The sequence below is a fragment of the Trichosurus vulpecula genome, chromosome 1, assembly GCF_011100635.1.
Source record: "Trichosurus vulpecula isolate mTriVul1 chromosome 1, mTriVul1.pri, whole genome shotgun sequence".
NCBI classification, from domain to species: Eukaryota; Metazoa; Chordata; class Mammalia; order Diprotodontia; family Phalangeridae; genus Trichosurus; species Trichosurus vulpecula.
The window spans coordinates 548768498-548792471 of record NC_050573.1 but is presented as its reverse complement, the minus strand read 5'-3'; the positions used below and the strand labels follow the sequence as shown (position 1 = coordinate 548792471).

The following is a 23974-nucleotide window of genomic DNA, read 5'->3' as shown; positions in this document are numbered from 1 at the left end:
GAACATGGTTCCTGCCAGTGCTTGTCCAACTCAGAGACCACCTGGAGCTGGTGTGAACCAACTCCGAGATTTAGCTACATCAGAGCTCATCCAGAGTGTGCGCACAAAGGATTGTTGTTATGCCAAGCTCAGGGCACAGCTTGCTTGCTGGACCTTAGCTCTGGAAAACAGGGTGGTCTCCTAATAGTAAAAAGAGAAGAGTGAAAAGAGAGGGGCTTCGTGGGCATCCAATAGCTTTGACTATACACTCCTTTGTCAGTAAGGTGATGTCTCTGCTTTTTAGTATGCTGTCCAGATTTGCCATAGCTTTCCTTCCAAAGAGCAAGCGTCTTTTAATTTCATGGTCACCATCTGCAGTAATCTTTTACTATGGAGTATTCTGGGCATCCCATCTTAGGAAGGGCACTGTTGAGTTGGAAAATGTTCAGAGAAAGGCAACCGAGATGGTAAAGTGCTTTCAGGTCATGCTATATAAGGTCAGTTGAAGAAACTGGGAATGTTTAGTTCAGAGAAGAAGAGACTTGGTTGAGGGTATCACTGTGCTGGTAAATCTTTACTAACTAGCTCTCTGGGGAAAAATGTACACAGAACAGATTTTTAAGTTTAATATGAATTATTAACATTTTCTCTATCACTTTAAGTCTAGACAATCAATAAAATAATAAATTAAATCTTGATTTATAGCCTCTACTGTTTTCCATAATGTAAATGCTCACTCTGAAAATTTAACAATCAGCTCTTGGTAGCTGGTTCTGAGCTGAGGAGAATACAATAAAAACCTTCAAGTATTAGGTGGCAGCATTGTACGGTGGAAAGAAGGCTGAAGCTGGAATGAGAGAATCTAGATTTGGATCTTGACTGTCAGTGAGCACTTGTGTGATCTTGGTGGACTTTGGGAGTGGGGCTCTCAGGGTCCTGGGGGGAGTGGCTAGGACTGGAGCCAATGGCAGGCACCTGAGTTCTGGTCCACGTGATGACATGAACCGTGTGGTGTGAGTAGCTTGCTGAACTGTTGAAGCAGAGCTAAGAGGCAGTTGGTAAGAGCAGTTAAGAGCTGAAGGAGAGAGGAAGCAGTCAGCTAGCCGGAACACAGCTTGGAGATTGTGGCGGAAGCAGCGGCAATGGCGGCAGGCGCTGCAAAAAAGCAGGACTGACTGTCGCGGAGACCAGAGAGTGCTGAGCAGGGGCTTGAGGCTAGTGGATGGTCTTCTTGCTGGAGGGCCCTGGCATTGGGGGAGGGGCAGGGGAAGCACCAGTATGGCTTGGCTTGCTGCCATAATGTTTTTCTGTTGCCTCCTGGTCACTATTGTGAGATGGGCATACAGGATGTCAAACTGGGGATGCTGGTCTGTGGATCTGCTACTTTTGAGTTTCAATAAATGCTTTAACTCCTCTGCCTTCTACTTAGAGAATTCCTTATATCCTGCCATTCTGGACCATTCAGGCATATTCATGGTTATCTTTGAAGTCATGAATTCTGCCTTAATGATACAAAGAATCAGACACAACTGAAAACAACTAAATAACAACAGAAGGGATTCTTGTAGATATACAGGTTGGGCTTTATGGCCTCAGATGTTCCTTCGACTCTGAGGTGTTAGGATTCTGTGACCACCTAAATCCATTCCTCTCTCTTCTATAGCATGCTGCCTCTCAGGGCTTCTTGAAGGAATGCGGCAATGGAAGCCCTGTCCCAGAGTGAACTGAGTGAATCACCAGAATATTAGAGCTGGGAAGATCCCTAGAGATCGTCTAGTCCAAATCCCTCATTTTACAGATGAGGAAACTGAGGCCCAGAGAAGGGAAATGACTTTCTCAGAATAGAATGTAAACTTCTCCAGGGCAAGTCAGTGCTTAACACTCCATAGGCACTTAATAAATGTTCGTAGATTCATTGTCTCAGGATAACAATAAATTTGATTCCCTGGTTTCTTTTCTCCCAGTCTCATGTCTATTCCCCTGTGACACTTGAAAGTAATAAACATTTATTGGGGCAAATATGTAGGCCCCAGCCAATGGAGTACTGGATATGGAATCAGGAAAAACATGAGTTCCAATTCTGCCTCAGAAACTCAGCTAGTTTTGTGGCTCTGGACAAGTCACTTAACCTTTCATGAAGCCTCAGTTTCCTAGTCCATAAAATGGGGATAATAGTAGCACTTACATTACAGAGTAGTGGGGTGAATTGAATGGTGTAACATTTGTAAGGTGCTTTGCAAAATGTGAAATGCTTTATAAATGTTAGCTATTATTATTATTACTTTTTATTTTTAAAATTATATAATTTAGTTTATAATTTCCCCCATTCTGAGTATGGATTGGTAGCCCTAGAATTCAAGCCTCCTTGCCTCAGTTTGCCTGTTGAACTCTGAGCCCTGGAACATGACCATTGCTGTTACATGACCCCAGAGTATCTTAATGCCCTTCTTCTGAGATTACTCTCAATTTATCATGTATATATTTTGTTTGTATGTTGTTTGCGTGTTGGTTTTTCATTGGCCAGTAAACTCCTTGAGAGCGTATTGAATTTTTTTTTATCCTTAGACCATAGCATATTGCCTAACACACAGTAGGTGTTTGTTTAATAAATGCAGATTGATTGACTGACCATTGACCTTGTCCTTCCAGATTGACTTGTATGCGGGGGCCCTCTTCGTGCACATCTGTCTGGGCTGGAATTTTTACCTGTCTACTGGCATAGTGTTGGTGATCACGGCAATTTATACCGTTGCAGGTAAGGGATGGAATGAACTAGATTGTGGATCTGCTTCAAGGCAACCTTTCTTTCCATGCCATGGACCCTCATCCAACCCAAAGCTCCCACTGCTCTAGGTACTCCCCTCCCCTTCTCCACTCCCACACACCAGTGCAGCCAGGAGGATGATACAGGGAAAACATAGCTCCTGACTTGGTTCCTACCCTTTGCATGTGGGTTTACATATACCTCCAACCCTGTCTGAGAGAAATATGGCGCTCCCATACAATAGGTCCAATATATTTTCTGATTTAGAATGTTGGACTTGGAGTCAGGAACAATTGGTTCTGAATCTTGGCCGCCTCTGACAGTTTATAGCTTCCCGATTCACAGATTAGTCACTTATATCTGTAAAATGATGAAAATAATAACAGTAATACCCTGCTCACAGGCTTGTCATGAGGTTTTTAGCAGTGTGAGAGCAGAGCAGCATGAGTAAAGGTACAAAGAAGGAAAAGGAGGGGGCATGTTCAGAGAATGGTTGGAGTTGGGGGGCAGGGAAAGAAGGGAGGGGCAGAGAGTCAGAAAACAAAGCTGGGGCATTTAGAGTCAGGCCAGAGCATGGAAGGCAGTGGGTGTCAAGCTGAAGAGAGTCAAACAGGCAACCCGGACTCCACCTTGGGACAGGGAATGTCAGTGATATTCTGATTTCCCTCCCTTCCCCCAGAGTAACTAGCTGCCTGGCTTACAGTTTCATTCATTCATTTACTCATAATAACTGCCCTGTGTTGACCTGAGCCTCTATCTACCTGTCAGGTTGAGGGCCCAGTCCTGAGCACTGTTACCCTTTTCCCATAGGTGGCCTGGCTGCTGTCATCTACACTGATGCATTGCAGACAGTGATCATGATAGTAGGTGCAATCATCCTGACAGTCAAAGGTAAGGAGTTGACCCCAACCCCATCTTGAGCTATTTGTTCCCCATGCTCAGCAATCACACACACATGCCCAGGGTGAGACCCATTCCAACTTGAAGTCTTTTATTGGGTTTAGGTTTTGCTGTACAACTTTTCTGCATCTTTAAATACCAGTGTGGGGTACTAGGATCATAAATACAGGGGAACAGGTGAGGAGAGGAGTCATGCCCTGTGAGAATGGCCACTGGTTCTTGAAAATGGCCCAGAGAATGGAGAACCTGCAGAATTGATGAGGGTTGGTTGGGAGAACCACAGCCTGCAGAGATAAGAACAGGAGCAATTCCGCAGAAGACACTGACAGGCTTTCAAATTCCCTTCCCATAATTCCCCTTCCCTGGACAGTTTTCCCAGCTCTAGCCCAGCCTCTGGCTATCAGAGCTGACTCAAGAAATACCAGCTGGTAACTCAACATTTTACAATGAGGTACAGCCAGAGGTGGATTTTAAATAGTGCAGTTAAGGCCAGAAAACAACCAGAGCCTCTCATCTGTTTAAAATAACAAAAATAAATTCTTAACAATAACACTTCACATGAGAAAAAGAGGTAGAGACAAGGGGGACGGTTTGGACAGGGTGAAATTCAGCCTGGCTTAGGCTACAGGCAACAGAGTTCTCAGGGAGAGAAGCAGGATATCTGTTTAACTAATCTTAGAGGTACAGGGATGGCTCCAAGTGCCTCCGAGAACAGAGCTGTAGCAGGATCATAAATGCTCTTTCCCTGGAGAGAATGGCTGGCCTACCCATCCTCACTTGCTTCAATCCAACTGAGAAGCCTGGAGCCACAAGTCACCATTATTTAAATTAAATAGTATCTCCCTTAAGGCAGTAGCAGCCTGAACTGAAGGAATAAAAGTCAGGAGATCCAGGGTTGAACCATCCTTAATGCTTCCTAGCTGTGTAACCTTGGCCAAGTGGCTTAGTTTCTCAGAGTTTCAGTTTCTTTATCTATAAAATGGGTGACAATAAAACTATACTATCTAACTCATAAGGTTATTCAGAAGAAAATGCTTTGTAAGCTTTTAAGTGCTATAAAAATGTAAGTTATTATTTCTAAGGAAAACCTGGGTGAGGGAGGGGTAGTCTTCTCAGGCTAGAAAACTGAGGTTCAATTTTCAGAAAATTAACTTGCCTCTGTTTAGTAGCTGGGGAACTGTCCTAACTGGCTAGTTGCTTGTCCTGGGAAAGGTCACTTCCCATGGTTCCCATGGTTCCCATGATCCATTGCTGCAGCAGTAAACAAATGACTTTGGAAGCAGAATCTTATCGATAGGGATGCCCTGAGCTCTAGTGGACATTCATTTAGACTCCAAGACTACCAGCAGATTTCTAAGTCTCAGCCTGTCTTATTTTGGGGGGGGGGATGGTGCCTCGCTTCTGACCTCTAACCTCCTATATACTTGATTACCTGTCTTCCCATGAGGGAGTACCTAACCGACTGCCAGCAGGAGCTGTCTACCCAAACATATTACTGACAGATGTTTTTCTAAGAGACTCAAACTCTGGGAGGTGATTTATAGAGGATGAATGGAAAATCAGACTCAAGGGTCATTTGTTTACCCTCATTCATTAAGCTACATAGGGTGAGAGGTGAAATTCTGAATGTAGATAAGGCTCTGGTCACATCTTTAGAGAAATGAACTTTCCAAAAGATTTCTTGGCCCTTAACCAAATGCATGGAGCTGGTCATACACACTTTTGAGGAAGACAGGCATGGAGGGAAGGTGAGGAGATTGGGGTGCAACGCCCCAGCAGAGCCTCCAAGTTTGAAATTCCAGGGAAACATGAGTGGGGTAATAAAGTAATGATTATAATCCCTTAGCAAACATTGTTGTTCAGTCATGTCCAACTCCTCGTGACCCTGTGGATCACAGCATGCCAATGCTGTCCATGGAATTTTCTTGGCAAAGATACTGGCATGGTTGGCCACTTACTTCTCCAGCGGATTAAGGCAAACGGAGGTTAAGTGACTTGCCCAGGGTCACACACAGCTAGTATCTGAGGCCAGATTTGAACTCAGGTTTTCCTGAGTCCAGGTCCAGCACTCTATCCACTGAGCCACCTAGCTGCCTCCTTAGCAAACATACTAGAACTTAACCACAAGAGTGGTATGTTCACGCAGCCCTGCCTTAAGCATCAGATGCCCTTAGCTCAGATTACTAGCTGTCAAGGTAACCAGGACACTGAGAGAACCTTAAGTCCATGCCATATGAAGACTGGTCGAAGGAACTGGGCATCTTTAGTATAAAGAAGAGAGGCCTTGGAGTGATGATAGCTATCTTCAAGTGTTTGAAGGGCTGTCATGTGAAATAAGAATTAGGCCTGTTCAGTTTGGCCCCAGAGGGCAGAACCAGTAGCAATGGGTAGGAATAGCAGAAGCAAATTTGGGCTAGGTATTAGGAAAAAAAAACTTCCTAGCAGTTTGAATTATCTAGAGGTAGAACGGTCTGCCTTGAGAGGCAGTGAGTTCCTTTTCAAGCAAAGGCTTAAAGTTGGGTAGGTTGTAGAGGATTTTTTTTTTTAGGCCTGGGTAGAACTAGTTGGCTGCTAAGTCCCTTTCGACTAGAAAATTCTGTGATTCTATGACCATGGGCAAGTCACATCATATCTATGGCTTATACGTCTCCTTATCTATAAAAGGAAGGGGTCAAATCTGTAGTTTCTTCAACTGAACTCTGCATGGCACCATTTCTAATTCTCTGCTAGCCTCTAGATGCACTCCAGGTTGTCAGTATCTCTCTTAAAATGGATCTAGAATCAAACATATGACCCTTGCAGAATATAGTGATAATATTCTTTCTCTTATACGAGCAGCAGTGTAGATGGTGATCACATTCCCTTTTTCATCTGCTTCTTCACATTACTGTTTTCTACTCGAGATGAAGTGATTTCTGGAAGAGGTTTTGGGTTTGGAAAGAAAAGCATTTCAGTTATAGGGAACAGTGTTAACAATTCATGAGGGCAAGGAAGTATGGAGTGGATGGAGGCACTTCAAGTTTGGCTAAAGTGTAGAATACACAATATGAGATAAGGCTGGAAGAGCAGGGTAGTGCCAGATTGTAGAGGGCCAAGCGCTGGACTCAGAACAGTGGTGGGATTCAGCCGGTTTGCACCGGTTCGGCAGAACCAGTACCTAATTTTAGGTTGAGTTCGTTGAACCAGTTGTTAGCAGAGGCAGGACCTGCACCCCCAGCGGCAGTGGCCCCTTGGCTCAGTTCTGTGCAGAACCAGTTGTTAATTTATTTGAATCCCATTACTGACTCAGAACCTCTATAGTACATAACAGGGAGTTTTGAAGGGGTTTGAGCATCGGAGTGATGTGATCAGGTTTATGGGTAAGAAAAGATGTCTGGTGGTGGTGCAGTTGGTTGGGGGTGACGAAGTGAGTGGAGTTGGGAATAGTTATTAGGCTACCTTCCAGGAGGGTGTTAATGATGATAGTCTAAGCTTACTGTAGCAGTGGAAATGGGAGAGTGTGGGGGAGATATAAGGAACATTCTGAGGTAGAATTAATGGGATTGGGAGTGTTTCAAGGGAGAAGTAAGGATAAAAGATAGCATCCAAGTTTTAAACATGGGAGACTGACTGACACTCACAGAAATATCTTTAAGAATAGAAAATTGAAGGGAGAGTCAGAGGTTCTTTTTTCAAATCCTGGCTCAGCTATTTGTTATCTATAGGATATTGGACAGGGAACTTCTGTTCTTGTCTGTAAACTGAATGCACTGACCAAGTTAATGTCTAAGGTCCCCAGTTCTCATCTATGTTCCCATGGCCAGATAATGCCCCAAGTCTATTAACAGCTCTAAATTGTATTCTATGGATAGCTCTGTAGTGACCACCAGAGCCTGAAGCTCATTCTTTGAAATATTCATTATGGCAGCAAATCTTTGTTCTTGGAGGGAAGATCTGATTTTTAGAAAGAGCCAAAAGTTACTTGGGAGAGCGTCCAGGGATCCTATTTTGGGTAGAAAACATAAAAATAGATGGAAAGACATGAAAACTGGTCTTTTCTGGCTCAGACGTACCTGGCTCTTGAAGGAGGCTCCCAAAGATGTCTGCAAAATGGCGACGGGGAGAGTACTGCATTTGGGGTCAGAAGACCTGGGTTTCAATATTAAGTCTGTTTGTGTGATCTTGGTCAAATCACTTCAGTCTTCTGGGATTCAGTTTCCTTATGTGTAAATCAAGGGGGTTCAAACAGCTGACTCTAATATCCCTTCCTTCTATGAGCCTCCATCCTAAGCAGCAGTATTAAAATAAGCATGTAACATATTGCTTTGAAGGGGGAGAGGCATCGCTCATTTGAAGGGATAAATTACCTGTATCCAAAGAAAATACATTAAAAATGATCTTCAAGTTGGAGGTCATAGGGAGTTGCCTGAACTTCCAGGGACCATTGAGTCCTGCCTCCTTGTCCTCTTTTTCAGGCAGGGAATGTGTAAAGATTGAGAGGTGTAGGAATTGGGGGGAGAGGCAGGAAGTGAGAGCCATGTGAAACAACCTGTTTGTTTCTAGGGCAAATTTCCTAGTCTGGAGCCAGTTTGAGCTTGGCTCCCTTCTTCCTGGCCCTTTCCCAAGCCCATGGGCTTGTCTCTTGCCTTAGTTTTTGACTGCCTGGCTACCATGAAAATATTTCATCCCTTTCAGCACTGAGTATTTTGGTCCTAGGCACTGAGGTAAGGTCAGAGGGAGGGGATAATTCTGCCACTTGGTGGCATCTTTGGTATTGTCCCTTCAAAGCCGATGCCCAACTCTGGACTTGTTCCTGACTGATTAGGCTGAAGGTAACCATAGGGAATAGGCCCAGCTTTTCTGAAGAATGTAGGGCAACAGTAATCAATATTTCCTCCCAGATTATCCCCCATTCCCTTAACCACCCAAAGGGAAAATCAGCTGTTCTCTGGAGTCAGGGTAGGCCCCAGAAATGTCGGTCTCCCTCCTTTCTCCATTGGGGGGCACATAGGGCAGATCCAGGCAATTTGGAAGGTTAGGATGGAGACAGAACAAAGCAAGTGGTTACTTTTCTTTCTTCCCATGGTAGTAACTAGATTATTTAGTTCTGCATTCAGGTTTCTGGCAGGTGAGACTAAGATCTGTTTTCCTACACTGTTTCAAGGGATGTCAAGGCAGTCCGACATATTCAAGGACTGAACTGAAGGATGGAATGAATGGGGCGGGGGCAGGCAGCCCCAGGACAAGGGGTTTCAGTGGAGGCCTACGTGAAGGAGGTGGTCATGACTGAAGTACGGTGTGGGACAAATTGTCTCTTAAGGGAAAAGTCTTAGCATTGCCCATTAGACGATGATTGAGTAGACACTGTATATGCTAGAAATAGCACCGAACAGGGAATCAGGAGACAGTCATAGACTATTATTACGGCTAGGAGATTTTAGAGATTATCTAGCCCTAAACCTTCATTTTACATGAGGGAAATCAAGGCCTTGGAAAAGTGAAGTGACTTATTTAGTTTGTGATTTTGCTGTGGTGTTGCCTTTCTTTATATCCCCAGTGCTTAGCCCAGTGCCTGGCACATAGCAGGTGCTTAGTAAGTGCTAGTGGACTCATCCAAAGGTAGACGACTAGCTAGTAGCAGAGGCAGGATTAGAACCCAGGTCTCCTGACTCTTGGTCCTCTATACCATCTTAAAAAAAAAGGAAGTTGTTTCCCCTATAAGCTTCAGTCTCCTCATGGGTAAAACGAAGGGATAGAACTCTAGCCTAGAAGGCAGATCACCTTCTAGCTGATTCTCTAAGTACAAAGCAAAGCCAGAGGCCCCACAGCAGGCAATGATCCCAGCATGGAATTGTTGGACCCAGAAGTTTAATACTTTAGACCTCACCATGGGATCCTTGCTTTTGAACAAAAATACACGTTTTGCTTTTTTACAGTACAAAACTGAGTAAAGAGATCTTCACTCTGGGATTGTTGGGGTCCAGCAAGATCCCTCCAGGGTAACAGGAATCTAGTAGTTCCAATGTGCAAAATTATCTTTTAATAATTTTGTTCTCTTTAAATAAAAATAAAATACAATCATAAAATTAGATCTTTTTTTTTTCACTCCCCAACTCCTTTCCAGACATATGTGTGGAAAAGGTGAGGTTGTAGGAAAATCTTAAAAATTGTTGCACCAGGAAGTCAGTAGCAAGAAGGAGGGGAGTCACTGGCCATTCCAACCAGCCAATCTCTCCCTTCATTGCTTCTTCTTTTCCTTTGTCATCCCCAAATTTCCCATTTTCCCTTTCAGCTTTTGACCAAATTGGGGGTTATGGCCAGTTGGAGGCAGCTTACTTACAGGCGGTGCCAAACAAGACCATCCCTAATACAACATGCCACCTGCCCCGGGCTGATGCCATGCACATGTTCCGAGATCCCCACACTGCAGACCTCCCATGGACTGGGATGACCTTTGGTCTGACCATCATGGCCACTTGGTATTGGTGCACTGATCAGGTAAATGTAAACATCATACCCCCTCCTCCTGCCCCTTATGGCATATGTACAACAAATGTAGTTCCCCCATCTGAGGTCCAAGCAGCATAGTTTAAGAATACTTGCATTATCAGAGTCTAGTCTCAAGAGCTCCAATGAAAGGAGCAAGCAGCTCTGGGCTGAGCAAGGTGAGGGAGAGTGGGCTTGCTTTTAATCCTTGTGGCTTGTGGGTCCTGGGGCCCTCCGTCGGGAATCAGCAGAGGCCCATGGGCCCCCACCTGACCTATTCCTGAGGATTTTGTTCTGTGATAGTTTGGAGAGGGGGATACCAAATGGGGTCGACAGCTCTTCCCGGCTCCCACTCTCAGCTGGGCTGCTGCCTGGGGTTCTAGCAGTCCTCAGGTTCCTGCTGTCCGGGAGGCCACCTTTGGTCTGCCAATAGCGTGAGCCCACTGTCGCCGGCCCGGGCTTCTTGGCGGGGTGCTGGAAGCCATCGGCTGCGTGGTTGCCATCCCGTCGGTATTTAGGAAGCTCTGGGTTCTTTGCTGACTGCTGGAAGCTGCCTTTGTCCCTGGTCCCAGGGGCAGGTCGCTTATCCCCATAACGGTAGAATTGCTGGCCCTGGGCAGGGGTAGAGGGTAGGGACAAGAGAGAAAGTTTATAAGAAAATTCAGGGAAGGCAAGAAAACTCCCTTCAACCTACAAGGCTGATGAGTGGAAACCCACCGGTTTGGGAGTCGGAAGATCAGAGTTCAAGTTTTACTTCACACTTAAGAGCTATGTGACCCTGGGCAAGTTACAAAACCTACTGGAGTAGCAGTTTTCTTATCTGTAAGATGGAGGCAGTAATACCCCACCACTACCTCAAAGGGTCATCATGAGGAGAGGGTTTTATAAACTTTAAGTGTTTTGTTACTTTTACTATTAAGGGAAAGTGGCTGGGCCTTTTGTTTCTATTTGAGGCTGGAGTTCTTAATATTTTTTGGTGCCATGGACTCCTGGCAGGAGTTTGGTGAAGCCTATGGACCCCTTCTCAGAGTAACAGTTTTGAATGCATAAGTTTACAAAGGAAACCAAGTACGGTGAAATGAAACTACCAAGAATTTTTAAGTTGATGGACCCTGCTGAAGAGCCCTTAATTTTTGGGATTTGATTCTTAGCTCTGTGGCCACAGGCAACTTATTTAACGTCCATCTGCCTCAGTTTCTTGGGGCTGTAAAATGGGGGTTGGGGTGATTGGGAGGAGGGAGAACCAGATTATATTTTCAGCTCTGCACTAAGTAGCTGTGTGACTTTGGGTTTCAGGTTCCCAATAAGTAAAATAAGACTGGATGAAATGAATGTTAAAGTCCCCTCTGGCTCTAATATTTTCTGTCTCCAATTTCACATTTAACTGCTTTTGATCAGTTTTTCCTGGATGTGTGAGGGTAACAACGCCTAGATTTGGTAGCAGCACTGACTGTAAAAAAAAAAAAATTGAGTTTCCAAGGTAGGGTAGAGATCAATCTAGGTGGGTGGGAGATGTACCAGAGACAAAGTGGTTCTCCTGGCCAACGTGAGGTCTATGAAATGAGAAAATGGTGGTGCAAACAGTCGATGTCTGGGGGTTATCCTGGTTTCTAGTCCAATTCAAACTTCCTAGAGGTCACTTGACTCATTTCACAACATGCCTCATCTTGTCATGTGCCTTGAGATCCCTGGCCTTGGCCTGGCCTCCCTAAGTTTAATCTCATTCAGGTGATTTTCCCATGGAGGCCAAATGAGTCAGCATTCCTTCAGGGTTGACTACCTGGCCAGCACAAGGGAGGACTAGTTCAGAGACAGAAAGGCCCACCCACTGGTACCAGTTCTGGTTCTCTGCAAATCTGAAGGCTTGGGGGACAGACTGGCTGACTCCATCAGGCTAGGACTAGGGCAGCTCACTTATTCCTCCCCAACCTTGGACTTCAGAACTGAAGGCCCAGAGTAAGAGTGAGGTGTCAAAAGGGAGGGGGCATTGGTCCCAGAATCCCAGAGCTGGACAAGATCATCTTGTCCAGGGATTCTTAAACCTTTTTTTGTGTTCTGGCAGAAATCTGGTGAAAACCTATGGACTCCCTTCTCAGAACAATATTTTTAAATGCAGAAATAAAATACAGAGGATTACAAAGGAAACCAATGATATTGAAATGCAGTCATCAATTTTTTTTTTAAGTTTACAGATCCCAAGTTAAAAAACCCTGATGTAGTGCAACCTCTTCATTGTACAGGTGGGGGCATCAAGAGGGGAGCTGGCTTGCCCAAGGTCACAAAGTGAGTTAGGGAAAGGCCAGGACTAGAACTGGGCTCTAGAATGTATTCTGTATGCAATACAGCTAAGCTGAACCTCACGGCCCAGGCCTATGCAGTTTTCACTAGCTCCCTTTCTCAAGGATTCCCCCCAAGGACCCAGTACTTCCTAGGACAGGCATAACCCGAAGGCTATAAACCTTCACATTGCCTGTTATTAAACACCATGCCAACAGTTTGGCTAACAGAGACATAAGCCAACGTAGCAGAAAAGAGGCGTTGGTAGCCTGGGAGGCAGGGAGAGGAGGACAGTAAACACTTGGATGAGACTTGTACACTCATATACTTGGGCAAATGCCTAATGTTCCAAACATTTTAATTTTTCCAAGTCAACCAGGCTAGAAACAATCACAAAACAGAAGGTGTGTTGACACTTCCTGTATATTCTCTGACATCGGGATCTCCACCTGACCTTTGCCCCTTGGGGTCATAATAGTAACCGTTTACATTTATATAACTCTTGGCAGTTTACGAGTAACTTTATCTCGCTGACCTGTGTGAGATAGTACAAAGGACACTGAAGTGGGATCACACAGGTCTGAATTTGAATCCTCTCTTTGTGACATATTACTGTCTTCTCAGGGTGTGCGTCACATTGGGTAAGTCAATTAGCCTCTTTGGGTCTCGATTTCCTCATCTGCAAAATGGGGGAAGGTCCCTCCAAAGTCTTGCTCTATAACCCTAGGATCATGAACCTTGAAGGTACAGAGTCATTTTTTACAGACAAGACAACTGGGCTTCAGAAAGCCAAAGGGGCTCGAACCCAGGTCTTGACTAGAGTCATTTCAGTACTCTTTCCACTACGCCACACTGTTGAGGTAGTACTTGGGACAGATGTTTTTAAAAGTCCCTCACCGCAACTCTGAGGTAAGCAGGGCAGATCACATTAGAAAGCAGTGTCGCCTAATGGATGACGGGCTAGACTTGGGAGTCAGAGTTCAAATCCTACCTCAGATACGTAAGTGCACGGTGTCCCTGGGCAAGTCACTTCACCTTTCTCAGCCTCAAGGGCCTCCTCTATAAAATGAGGATAATAACAGCACCTACCATGCAGGGTTGTTGTGAGGCTCAAATGAGATCAAACCTTAAAAGTGCTGCATAATTATTATCATCTCCATTTTATTGACAAGGACACTGAGGCTCTGGAGGCTACACAGCTAGTAAGGAGCATTTTGGGGATTTAAACCTAGGTCTCTGACTCCCAAGCTCTGTTCTTTCTGCTATATCACGTGGCCTTAGACCGGCGATTTTCAAAGAGTGGTCTCAGAAACCCCGGGAGTTGTCAAAATCCTTTCGGGGGGTCCATGAAGCCAAAACTATACTCACAATAACATTAAGACATTATTTGCCTACTGAAACGCCGCCCCCTTTTCTAATGATATATCTGTGTGAGGCTGGATTTCCTTCATAAGCTTCAGTCACAATGACAGACAACAGACTGAATGCAAAAGCAGAAATATATGAAACAATACCACTTTTCTACCTAAATATTTGTGTCTTAGAATATTTGTGTTAACATGTAACAGGCTTATTATTATTAAATGATTAATACTTTTAAATAATTATAAGTTAATGTCTAATACGGTAATAGGCATAACTCACAAAGATAAAACTCTTTATTTATAAGAGTGTAAAGGAGTCCTGAGACCAAAAAGTTTGAGAACCACTTCCTTAGAAATTAGCCATCACTTCCCACTTGTTTCCTTATATACACACACTTCTGAGATACTGTCAGCAAACACAGTCACAACCACCTGGGACTGTGTCCTTTCTCAATAGTAAACGGAAATCTGATCCTGACAGAGGCTCGCCTCCCTAGCAACCTCCAATACTGTCATTTCCCATAGGCCCAGGGTAGCATTTTGAGTGTTTCTTCTCCTTTAGTTTCCCTCGATTTCTCTAGGGTATTACCCAACCCAAAGTCATCCTCTGAAATTTCTGTTTCTTAGATGATTTAAGGCTGTTGGGCTGGGCCCCTGATCTTTGGGACCAGTGCCCGTGAGGAGACATGTGTCAATACCCTAGTTGGAAGGAGTAGGCTGGTGGCTAGAGAATTCTCCTTGAATACTGGGCCCGAAGAATAAGCCCAAAGAAGGATGACTGCTAAATTGGCCAGTGGCTGGGAACCCAAAGGGGCTGACAAAAGATGCTCTTTCAGTGTTGCTCATCAAAAAGACGACCTTCTCTGATCCAGAAAGACACTGAGACAGATGATTTGACCTGTAGGGCGTTAATCCAAACCACCTATTTTGCTGAGCTAAGAGCACTGGTCTAAAGACTTAAAGAATATTAGGCTCAATAGTAAAGGAACTGATTGTTTAACAAAAAGACCAGAAATTTTACATCCAGATGAGCACCATCCTTCACCACAAGCTTCCCAAGAGGCTGCTCACTTATTCTGATGTGCTGCCTTTGCTCAGAATGTATCTGGAAACCAATCTGGGAGGGGAAGGGCAGGGGGGGGTTATTGGAAGTATTCTTCCCTGGGGCTAAACCTCTGATTTGGGGTCTCAGCTAAAAGTCCTTTAGAGACCAAGGCCAGAGACTATGATGGGTGTCTGTCATCTGAGGTTTAAAAAAATTTTTTAAATAAAAAAATGAGGCATGACCATGAAGTCACAAGATGGGGTTTCTGTTGTGAAGCCCTGAAAGCTGTTCACAAGAAGTTCCAGCCATTTCCCAGCAGCAACATTTGGACCTGTACAGCATCCCTAATGGGCTTGCTTTGATAGAAAACATCCATTTCTATGTATAAGCTATTGTCTGTTTGTGTCCTTCCCTAGGATGTGGCCCCCAGGGCTATCAGAGATGGCAGGCCCTAGAGTGTCATTTATTCTGAGCACAGAAGTGATGGCACTGTGCTCATTCTTATGCATGCTGAGGCCTCTGTGGGTGCCAGGGAAAAGTTGCCCTGTGGCCAATCCACCAGAGGCTTCAGTGGGCTTTTGGAAGCTCAAGGACAGTGGTCTGTGATGTTAATGTGAGGAGGAGGGGGTGGGGCTAGAGGGGGCAGACTTCTGAATATTAGGACTGAGCTCCATGTTCTTCCTCTGTCTTGGTAAATCTTCCACAGTGACCAAGTCCTTGATGTTAGCCTATGTCCAGCAACATCCTTTTCTCTCCTACATTTTCCCCCCAGGTCATAGTACAGAGGTCCCTTTCTGCCAGGAACCTGAACCATGCCAAAGCAGGCTCCATCCTTGCCAGTTACCTAAAGATGCTGCCCATGGGCCTCATCATTATGCCAGGGATGATTAGTCGGGCACTATACCCAGGTATGGCACCATCCCCTTTTCCCTATTGCAACTCTGCCCTGATGGGTTGGTGGTGACTAGTACCAGGCTGGAGACATGGAGTGAAGGTATGGAATTGGAGGATCTTGGAGGGGGGCAGGACAACAGACTCTGCAGGTAGTTTACTGTGTGATCATGGACGGGCCACTTCCCTTCTCGGCCTCAGTATCCTAAATCAGAAGGAAAGATACAGATAGAAGGGAAGCCAAAACAGCCCCTTTTAAATGGTTCTATTTAAGATGAGGCAGCTTCAAACAAGATGTGCCTTAAACATCTGGGGAGCATAGGAACTCCCCAGACCAGTTACCCCTTGGGGACATGAAGAAGGAAAGGTCTGAGGAAACTGGCAGATGGATCCTAAGCTGGGAACTTGGAGGGAAGGGCCCTCTTCTCGTGCACCTGAAGACACCATCCTACCTGAGTTGCAGGGCTAGCGTAAGCCTTGTCGCTGTCACGCTGGGGGCCCCTTCCCAACGCATGTTTAATCTCCTCTTTGCCGCTGTTTCGCTTTCTGCCATACTCATCCTCTACCCCTGAGCTCTGCAGCCACTGGGGGCTCCTCAGGGGACTCATGAATGTTCCCCGGCTCACGTGGGGTTCACTCAGTTTCCTGTATAGTCGTGTATGACCGGCCCCATTGGGGATGTGCTCTGAGTGGCGCCTCCGGAGTTGGGCAAAGTTGTCCCTCACCTCAAAGTACTCATCTGACACAGAGGATGCTGCAGACTGTCGGTGGCGGCTATTGGTGGAACCACCTGAGAAACTGTCCTGGTCACTGATGGTCACATAGTCATCGTCGTCATCCTCATCCTCTTCTATGTTGAGCCCATTGGGGGTTCCTGGAGAGGGCGGGTCCTGGCCCTCCTGGGACATGGACAGCTGCCGGAGAAGCTTGTGGTGCCCAGAGTTCTCATGAGGTCTGTAGGTAGTACCATTTGATGGCCCTTCTTTCTGGAGTGACTCCTCTTCCTTGGGTCCCCCAGCCTGGCAGCCTAGGCCATCATCATATGAGTTGCCTTTGGTGAGAAAGTCTGTGACATGGACTGTCCTGGGCTTAGGGACTGGGGGCTTGATTTCTATGTCCTCTTGGTCATGTCTATCCAGGAGATGGCAGTTTTCAGCCAAGGCAGCAAAGACTCCCTGGTCTCTGTCTCTGCCTAGTGTGGTGGGAATATCTTTTGGGCTGAGCTCTTCATGGGGTGAGGCAGGCGGGTCCTTGGTCTCTTCCACAGCTGCAGGAGGGTCAGGAGGTGGGGCAAGTACAGGGCCAACTACCTCCTGGCTCTGCCGCCTCTGTAGCAGCTTGTACTGGGCAGCAGCCTGGGAGGAAGAGTCACAGATCTTGATTCGGTTCATCTGGCTGGGCTGTGGATTCCACACATTAGGGTCAATGATGTTAATGTAGCCCAGTATGTCACTGCCAGGCTCAGGGTCTGGCTCCACCCATGTGGGCAGGTAATCAAACATGTTGGCACGCTCCATGTTCAGCAACCCTGGGTGAACAGGTAGGGGCTGCTCGAGGAAGTCACTAGGTCGTTCTGCCAGCTGGTTCCCCACCAATACCTTTCCCTTGCCATCAAATTTCTTGCCCAGCCCACTCTCCTGCTTCTCAGAAGAGGCCTTGGCAATCTCATCTGCACTCTTGGCCTTCACCAGAGCATACTTAGGGTTTATGAGTTTCTTGGCTACGGTGCCCGATGGAGCCAATGGGATGACCGTGGGCAGGATGATAGGCTCAGGCTCAGGTTCCTTCTCCATGGGGACCGTTTTAAGGCTGACCCCTTGAGACATGAGGTACAGCTCTTGGAACTGCTTGTCAAACATCTCTACTACCTGGCCTGAAAGGACAGAGATCACATTCCGGTCTGTCCTGGCTGCTGACCATGTGAAGCTAGAATGGAAAAGAAACAGAGTTAGTTATCGATATGGAGATACATCTAAATGGCTATGCACTGTACCTTTCTTGTTTTAGGGGGTTTCTTTTTTTTTTCCTTTGAAGGGCTCCCCTCTCCAAAAATCTCGATTGAGAGGCAATCAGGATTAAGTGATTTACCCAAGGTCACACAGCTATTAAATTTCAAGTGTCTGAGGCTGAATTTGAACTCAGGTCCTCCTGACTCCAGAGCTGGTGCTCTATTCACTGCACCACCTAGCCACCCCTGTGTACCTTTCTTTATCTCACCTCTCATTACCTTCTCTATGTCCCAAGAGACCCCTTTGTCAGTAAATAGTGCAAGCTCTTAGAAATGGTAAGAAAAATCTCTATTAGAGGGAAAATAAGTTAACATTAGGTGGAGAATAAAGAATATAGTTTAAAAATTTATTTTGGTTTTGAGATTCTACACTATTAGAATAGGAAGTTCCCTTAGAGGTCATCTAGTCCAATTATTCAACAAGCATTTAATAAAAGCTTACTATGTGCCAGACTCTCTGCTAAGTCCTGAAGATACAAAGAAAGGCAAAAACGTGGCCCCTGCCCTCAAAGAGCTCATGGTCCTACAAAAGTGACAACATGCAAGTAACTACATACATATAGTGCAAATGGAGACTCATCTCAGGGGAAGGTATTATCATGGGAGGGCATGGGATGGGAAAGGGAGGACCAAGATCGGGTCTTAAAGGAAGCCAGGCAAGCTGAGAGTTTGAGGTAAGACGTGAGAGTAGTGCTGGCTGCCATGATGGACAGTCAGGGCAAATGGCTAGAGTCAGAAAACCAAGCGTGACAAACAGCAAACCGGCCAGTGTAGCTGGAGCATAGAGTGAATAGCAGAACTAGCCCAATCAATGCCATTTCACAGACGAGAAGACTGAGGCCAAGAGAGGGGAAAGCACTTGACTATCGTCACATGGGGCCCAAGTCCTCTCAATTCAAATCCAGCATGACCTGTACTGAAAGCCCTTCATTTAACAGAAAGGAAACAGGTCGAGGGAGGGAAGAAGACTTGCTAGTTCATCAAAAATCTACTTTGTGGCAGAGTCAAGACCAAAATCCACTGAACTGTATTGTTTATGTACTTCCTATGGGGAAAGAGAGATCGGTGGCGGGGGAGGAGGGAGTTGTCCCTCTGCATCTGCAAGGTCAATGTAATGAGAACTTCAGCTTGTCTCTCTAGGGGCTCTGCAAGGACCCGTGCTCCCTCTACCATGGTGTTTGCTGCTGTTCACATAAAAATCCTGTCCCTGGCTCACAATCATAATCTTCCCAGCTGTATGGCAGAGGGAGATGTCAAGAATAAAGACTATTTGAATACATCTGGCAAGACTACTGTGAGCTGATATCCTATTTGTAAAAGTGAATTACTAGCCGGGACACCTCAGCTCTTCTTACTGAGCTCCAGATCATCCCTGCAAGGACTGGCGAGGGCTAGTCTGACTTTCCTGGGCCCCTTGCCTGTGTCAGAGACACAGCTAAATGAAGCATAGCAAAGGAGAATTGGATTCTAGTCCTGGAACTATTACCAGCTCACTGTACAACCTTGAGTAAGTCACTGTAACTTCTATGGGCCTCAGCTCCTTCATCTGTCAAACAGGGACAGCAGTTCAAATCCTGCTTCTTTCACAGGACAGTTGGAAGAATTATCTAACCACGTCAGCAGAAGTATTTTCAGAGTATAAGTCCCTACACAAAGAGGAGGCATTCCTCAAAGAGGCCAGGAAAACAATGACTAGTTCCCCCTCCCTTTCCACCCTTATTGATCTGGGAGAACACTGAGTACAAGACACCCACACCCCATACCCCAGAGATGGGGTACGGATGATGACAGAAGGTGGGCTCCTCAGGAGAAAATATGGGATCAGCACAAAGTAAGAATCAATGTCTGGAGATGGTGTCAAGGAGCCAGGCTTGGCTGGTGGAGATCAGACATCAGCAACTTTGAGTAACTGGGATGCTTTAAGCAAGACTTTCCCAGGATAGGAATGTCTAGAGTGTTGCAAGAGCAGATTAAAAGTACAATGAAAGCCTGGTGCCAGGGCTCAGGCTGAAAGAAATGGGGTAAGGGGGGGAGTGAGGAGGAGTCACTGTGACATGGGAAAGCTCATCTGTCCCCGGCCCAGGCTCCTTGTCAGCAGACACTCCCCCCACCCCTGTGCTAATTTTCACATCCCCTCTCACGCCTTCCATAGTTTTGAAAAACTAGCCCTGTGAGAAGCAGGCTTGAAGAATCGGAGGAAATACCACTCGGGGAGAGTCACCTGTAGGAGCCACACATCGCTCGGTCACCATCCACAAACATGAATTTCTGGGCCAGGGCTCCTTTAAACTTGGTAGCAGAACGTGTGAAAAACTCGGTTCCTCCAATGCTCCGGACTCTCAGGTTCTGTGGGAAGAAAAGAGAAATTGAGATGGAGAATTGAAGGTCACCTGGTTGGTTCCAAAGGCATTCAGATCAAATGAGAGAATTGGTATGAAAGTGCTTTGAAAAGCAACAGGTAAAGCATAGACACCAGGCTGTCAAACTCCCACCCAACAGCTCTTGTACCTGTTACTTCTTGCCTCAGCCGGGCAGCCAAAAAAGATGCTTTCTAGTTTCCATCTATTGGCACGACTGTTATGTGAACAGCAGCGAACACTGTGATAGAAGGAACAGATTCTCAGGCCTTAACAGCTTCTACCTGGACTACTGCAATGGCCTCCCAGCTGACCTCTCTGCCTCCAGCGTCTCCCTTGCCAATCCAGCTGTGTTCATTCATTCCTGATTCCTCTTCTACAATGTTACTCCTCTGCTCCCAAACCCAGAAAGGCTCTTTGGTGGATAAAGCACAAATTCCTTCACCTGGCATTCAAGGTCCTCTACAATCTAACTCCAAACCACTGCCCTAATCTTTTTTTTCTGGACCTGTAATTTCATTGGTGAAGCTACATGGTACAGTGGATGGAGCACTGGGCCTGAAGTCAGGAAGAACCAAGTTCAAACCTTGCTTCAGTTATTTAGTAGCTGCATGACCCTGGGCAAGTCACTTAAGTCTTTGTTTCCTCTTCTGTAAAATGGGGATAATAACCTCCCAGGATAATGCCTCCCAGGATTGTTGTGAGGATCAAATAAGATATTGCAAAGTACTTTGCCAACTTTAAAGCACTATATAGATGCCAGTTATTATTATTATTGTGGTTAGAAAATCCCCCCACCAATGTATCTGTGATAATATACAGTTTGTCAACTCAGCTGTAACTTATAGTCAGAGACTTGACTGGGGTACTGAGAGAGCCTTGTCCCAGATCACAGCCAGAAGGTGTCAGAAGCCAGACTCAAACTCCTACCTTCCTAGGAACATGTGGTAGTAGCTCCCCAGTACTGTCTGTAAGCTCCTTGAGGGCTGGGACAGCCTTGTTTTCGCATGTGCATCTCCCATGCCTAACACAGGGGCTGGCACCTAGGAGCGTTTAATAAATGCACGCTGACTGACTGATCACAAGGTCAGCCCTCTACCAATATGCCACAGTGCCACTCTCCAGTAATAATAAGAGTTGACATTTATATGGTGATTTGAGGTTGGCCAAGGGCTTGGCCTACACCATTTCATTTGAATTTCACAAGAACCATGTGAGGTAGATGCTGCAGGTATTATTAGCCTCATTTTACAGATGTGGTTAAATGACTTATCCATGGTTCCTTGGCTAGTGTCAGAGGTGGGATTTGAACCCAAGTCTTCCTGACGTTTACTGCAGGGATTTATCTACTATGGCATGCTGCTTTTCTAACCTTATCTCCTACAACCTGATATTCACCCTCTGTTTTCAATAGGCTAAAACATACAATGTTCACTTCTACCTCCGACCTTTTGCTGCCAGTGGACTTTCAGTATAGAATGTCTTCTCTTCCTTCTATTTATCTGAAGTTTTTCCATCCTTCAAGACTCTGCTCAAGACCTGGAGCCCTTCCTTGATCACTGCAGCTCACACTGATCTATTCTTTCAATTCCTGCACTGGATTGTTCTCTGTTTCCCTTGTGTTAGTTTTTGCAGCTAGGATACATCCCCCAAAGAGAGCTGATTAAGTGATTTAAAGACGGGGAAATGTCAATTCTCAGTTAGTCCAGGGCAGATTCATCCATCATTTACTTGTTCATTCCTTTACGCACTCATTCAAAAAAAACCACATTTACTAAGCACCTATTACATGTAATACCATGTTAGAGTATGTTCCTCACTGGGAGCTCCCTGTATTAATGAAATCAGAGGTCTGATTAAAAAAAAAGATACAGAATCCATTGTATTAATATAATACTCCAATAACTCGGGAATCCTGAAATGAAGTAAAATACTGCTTTCCCACCAATACACACAATTCTACAGCACTGAGAAAGCTTTTCTGTCCTCAAAGAGCATACAATCTATTAGGGAGAATAAAACACATAAGCAGAGAAATGCAATACAGTACAATACAAATGGGTCTATGATAGGTGCATAAGATAAGAACAAAGAGCTAGGAGATCAGATAAGGAGGTGAGGGAAGGATTACTTCCAGCTGGGTACATGCTGCGCATTTAAGGTGGACCTTGAAGGACAGGCAAGAGTAGGGTAGGATGGCATTTCAGTTGTAGGTAATAGATCCTTTGATTATTCTGTTTCTCTGCTGTCTACTGAAGGGCCATTTCAGTCCTTATTAGAGGCAGGGGGAAAGAGGAGGTAAGCACTAGAAACAACCAGTTCTTCTGGGATCCCTGCAAAATCACAACAATGTCAGCTTAGCTTGTATTTGACAGCTGAAATTAAGTTACTGGATTCTCTGGGGATTTCAACAAATTCCTGCTAGTCCCCGGTCCTCACAGGTGATGATGTATATCCCTCCTCAGCTGGGGATGCACCCTTTCTGTACCATAACTCCACCATCACATCACAGATAAATCCACCTGAAATGTCTGAGGTCTGGCTTGTGCTGACCTGTCGCTCGTGGATGAAAGCACACAAAGGACCCTTTCGGGTAACTAAGTATCTTGCCCTTTGCCAACTTTTCCTCTGGCTTCCCACACAACTTCTAAAAAGTTCTATCTATCTTAAAAGACACAATTGTGGACCCGAGTTCAAAGCCGGCCTCAGACACTTACTGGCTGTGTGCCCCTGGACAAGTCGCTTAGCCTCTGTTCGGCCTCGGTTTCCTCCTCTGTGAAATGGGGGTAATAATAAGCACAAGAGAAGGTGGATTTTACCCTCAGAATCACGGGACGCTCAAGCTGGAAGGGACATCAGAAATCATTTACTTTACCGCCCGTGTTTTAGGGAGAAGAAAACAGTCCAAGAGAGGCGCTATGACGAGGCCACAAAGCTGTAAGTCACTGGAAGAGCAAGGACTAGTCAGGTCTGGAGATTCTTAGTTCCTTCAACTCCATCATGTCATCTGCATGACCCCCGCCCACCCCCAGCCTAAGTATGGCACAGATTCTTCAGACTCCAAGATTAACAGCCTTCCCCACATCCTGGGGGGTTTAGGTGATGCCAGAATGAAGCTCTGCCCCTTCCTATACCCCAGACCACTGGATTTCACATCCCATGGCTAATCTTCTGTCTAGTCATACTCCACACTTTTTTGGAAACAAGAGAATAAGATGTTCTTAGGGAAGGCAGTGCACTCTTAGTGGGAACTCTGCCCACTTCCCACTCTTCCCCGGCCCTCCTACTTTCCAGGCGTGTCTGTTTTTGGTGTCTTCTGTATACGTAAGCAGAAAGAATTGAGAAAGAATCGGAAACACTGTGGTTGGCTCGGTGGCTCCCTGGTTAGGCCCTTTCAAAATCATAATGATGTGATAAGAGCTACAGTACTTTAAGATTTGCAAAGTGCTTTACAAATATTATCGTATTTGATCCTCACAACAACTCTAAGATGTAGGCGCTATTATGACTCCTATTTTACAGACAGGGAAACTTCGATGAGGCAGGCTTTGAATTCAGGTCCATGATTGTGCCACTTAAGATAGAGAGAACTGTTTAGAAGCTGTGTGGGAAGTCAGAGGAATAGCTGGCAAAAAGCAAGACACTCAGTCACCTGAAAAGGTCCTTCACATGCTCTCGACCACAAGGACCTGTGGGTACTCCCACCACTGAAATGCAGCTCCTTCTGGGTAGGAGCCAGCTATCTTTTACTACCACCTAGGAAATGAAGGTCAGCACATTGGTCCCTGTTTGGGGATCTGACAACAGCTGAGTGTAACAAGACCAAAATATAGAACCTGGCTACGGTCTTCCTGTTGGGACTTGTATTCACTCTTAATGTCCTTTCTCTGTGAAGGACGCCTGTTGGCAGAATCAAACAATCAA

At 45.6% G+C, this 23974-nt stretch overlaps 2 protein-coding genes across 5 annotated transcripts in view; one reads left to right on the top strand and one right to left on the bottom strand.

Moving 5' to 3' along the window:
- Positions 1 to 23974, top strand: part of SLC5A10 (solute carrier family 5 member 10) — a 183737-nt gene that overhangs the window by 63686 nt on the left and 96077 nt on the right. For 2 of the 4 annotated variants that reach the window (XM_036741636.1, XM_036741634.1), the window contains exons 6-9: positions 2629 to 2734; positions 3554 to 3634; positions 9915 to 10120; positions 15567 to 15702. In XM_036741636.1, coding sequence (XP_036597531.1) covers positions 2629 to 2734; positions 3554 to 3634; positions 9915 to 10120; positions 15567 to 15702 — 529 coding nt within the window. Of the gene's footprint in view, positions 1 to 2628; positions 2735 to 3553; positions 3635 to 9914; positions 10121 to 15566; positions 15708 to 23974 lie in introns of all 4 variants that reach the window. The other 2 variants (XM_036741633.1, XM_036741635.1) reach the window with 2 other exon arrangements.
- Positions 10103 to 23974, bottom strand: part of FAM83G (family with sequence similarity 83 member G) — a 60930-nt gene continuing 47058 nt past the window's right edge. The window contains exons 4-6 of the mRNA XM_036741631.1: positions 19915 to 20039; positions 16138 to 17611; positions 10103 to 10720 (exon numbers count right to left, since the gene is read on the bottom strand). Of these exons, the coding sequence (XP_036597526.1) occupies positions 10310 to 10720; positions 16138 to 17611; positions 19915 to 20039 (2010 nt within the window). The 3' untranslated portion in view covers positions 10103 to 10309. The remainder of the gene's footprint in view (positions 10721 to 16137; positions 17612 to 19914; positions 20040 to 23974) is intronic.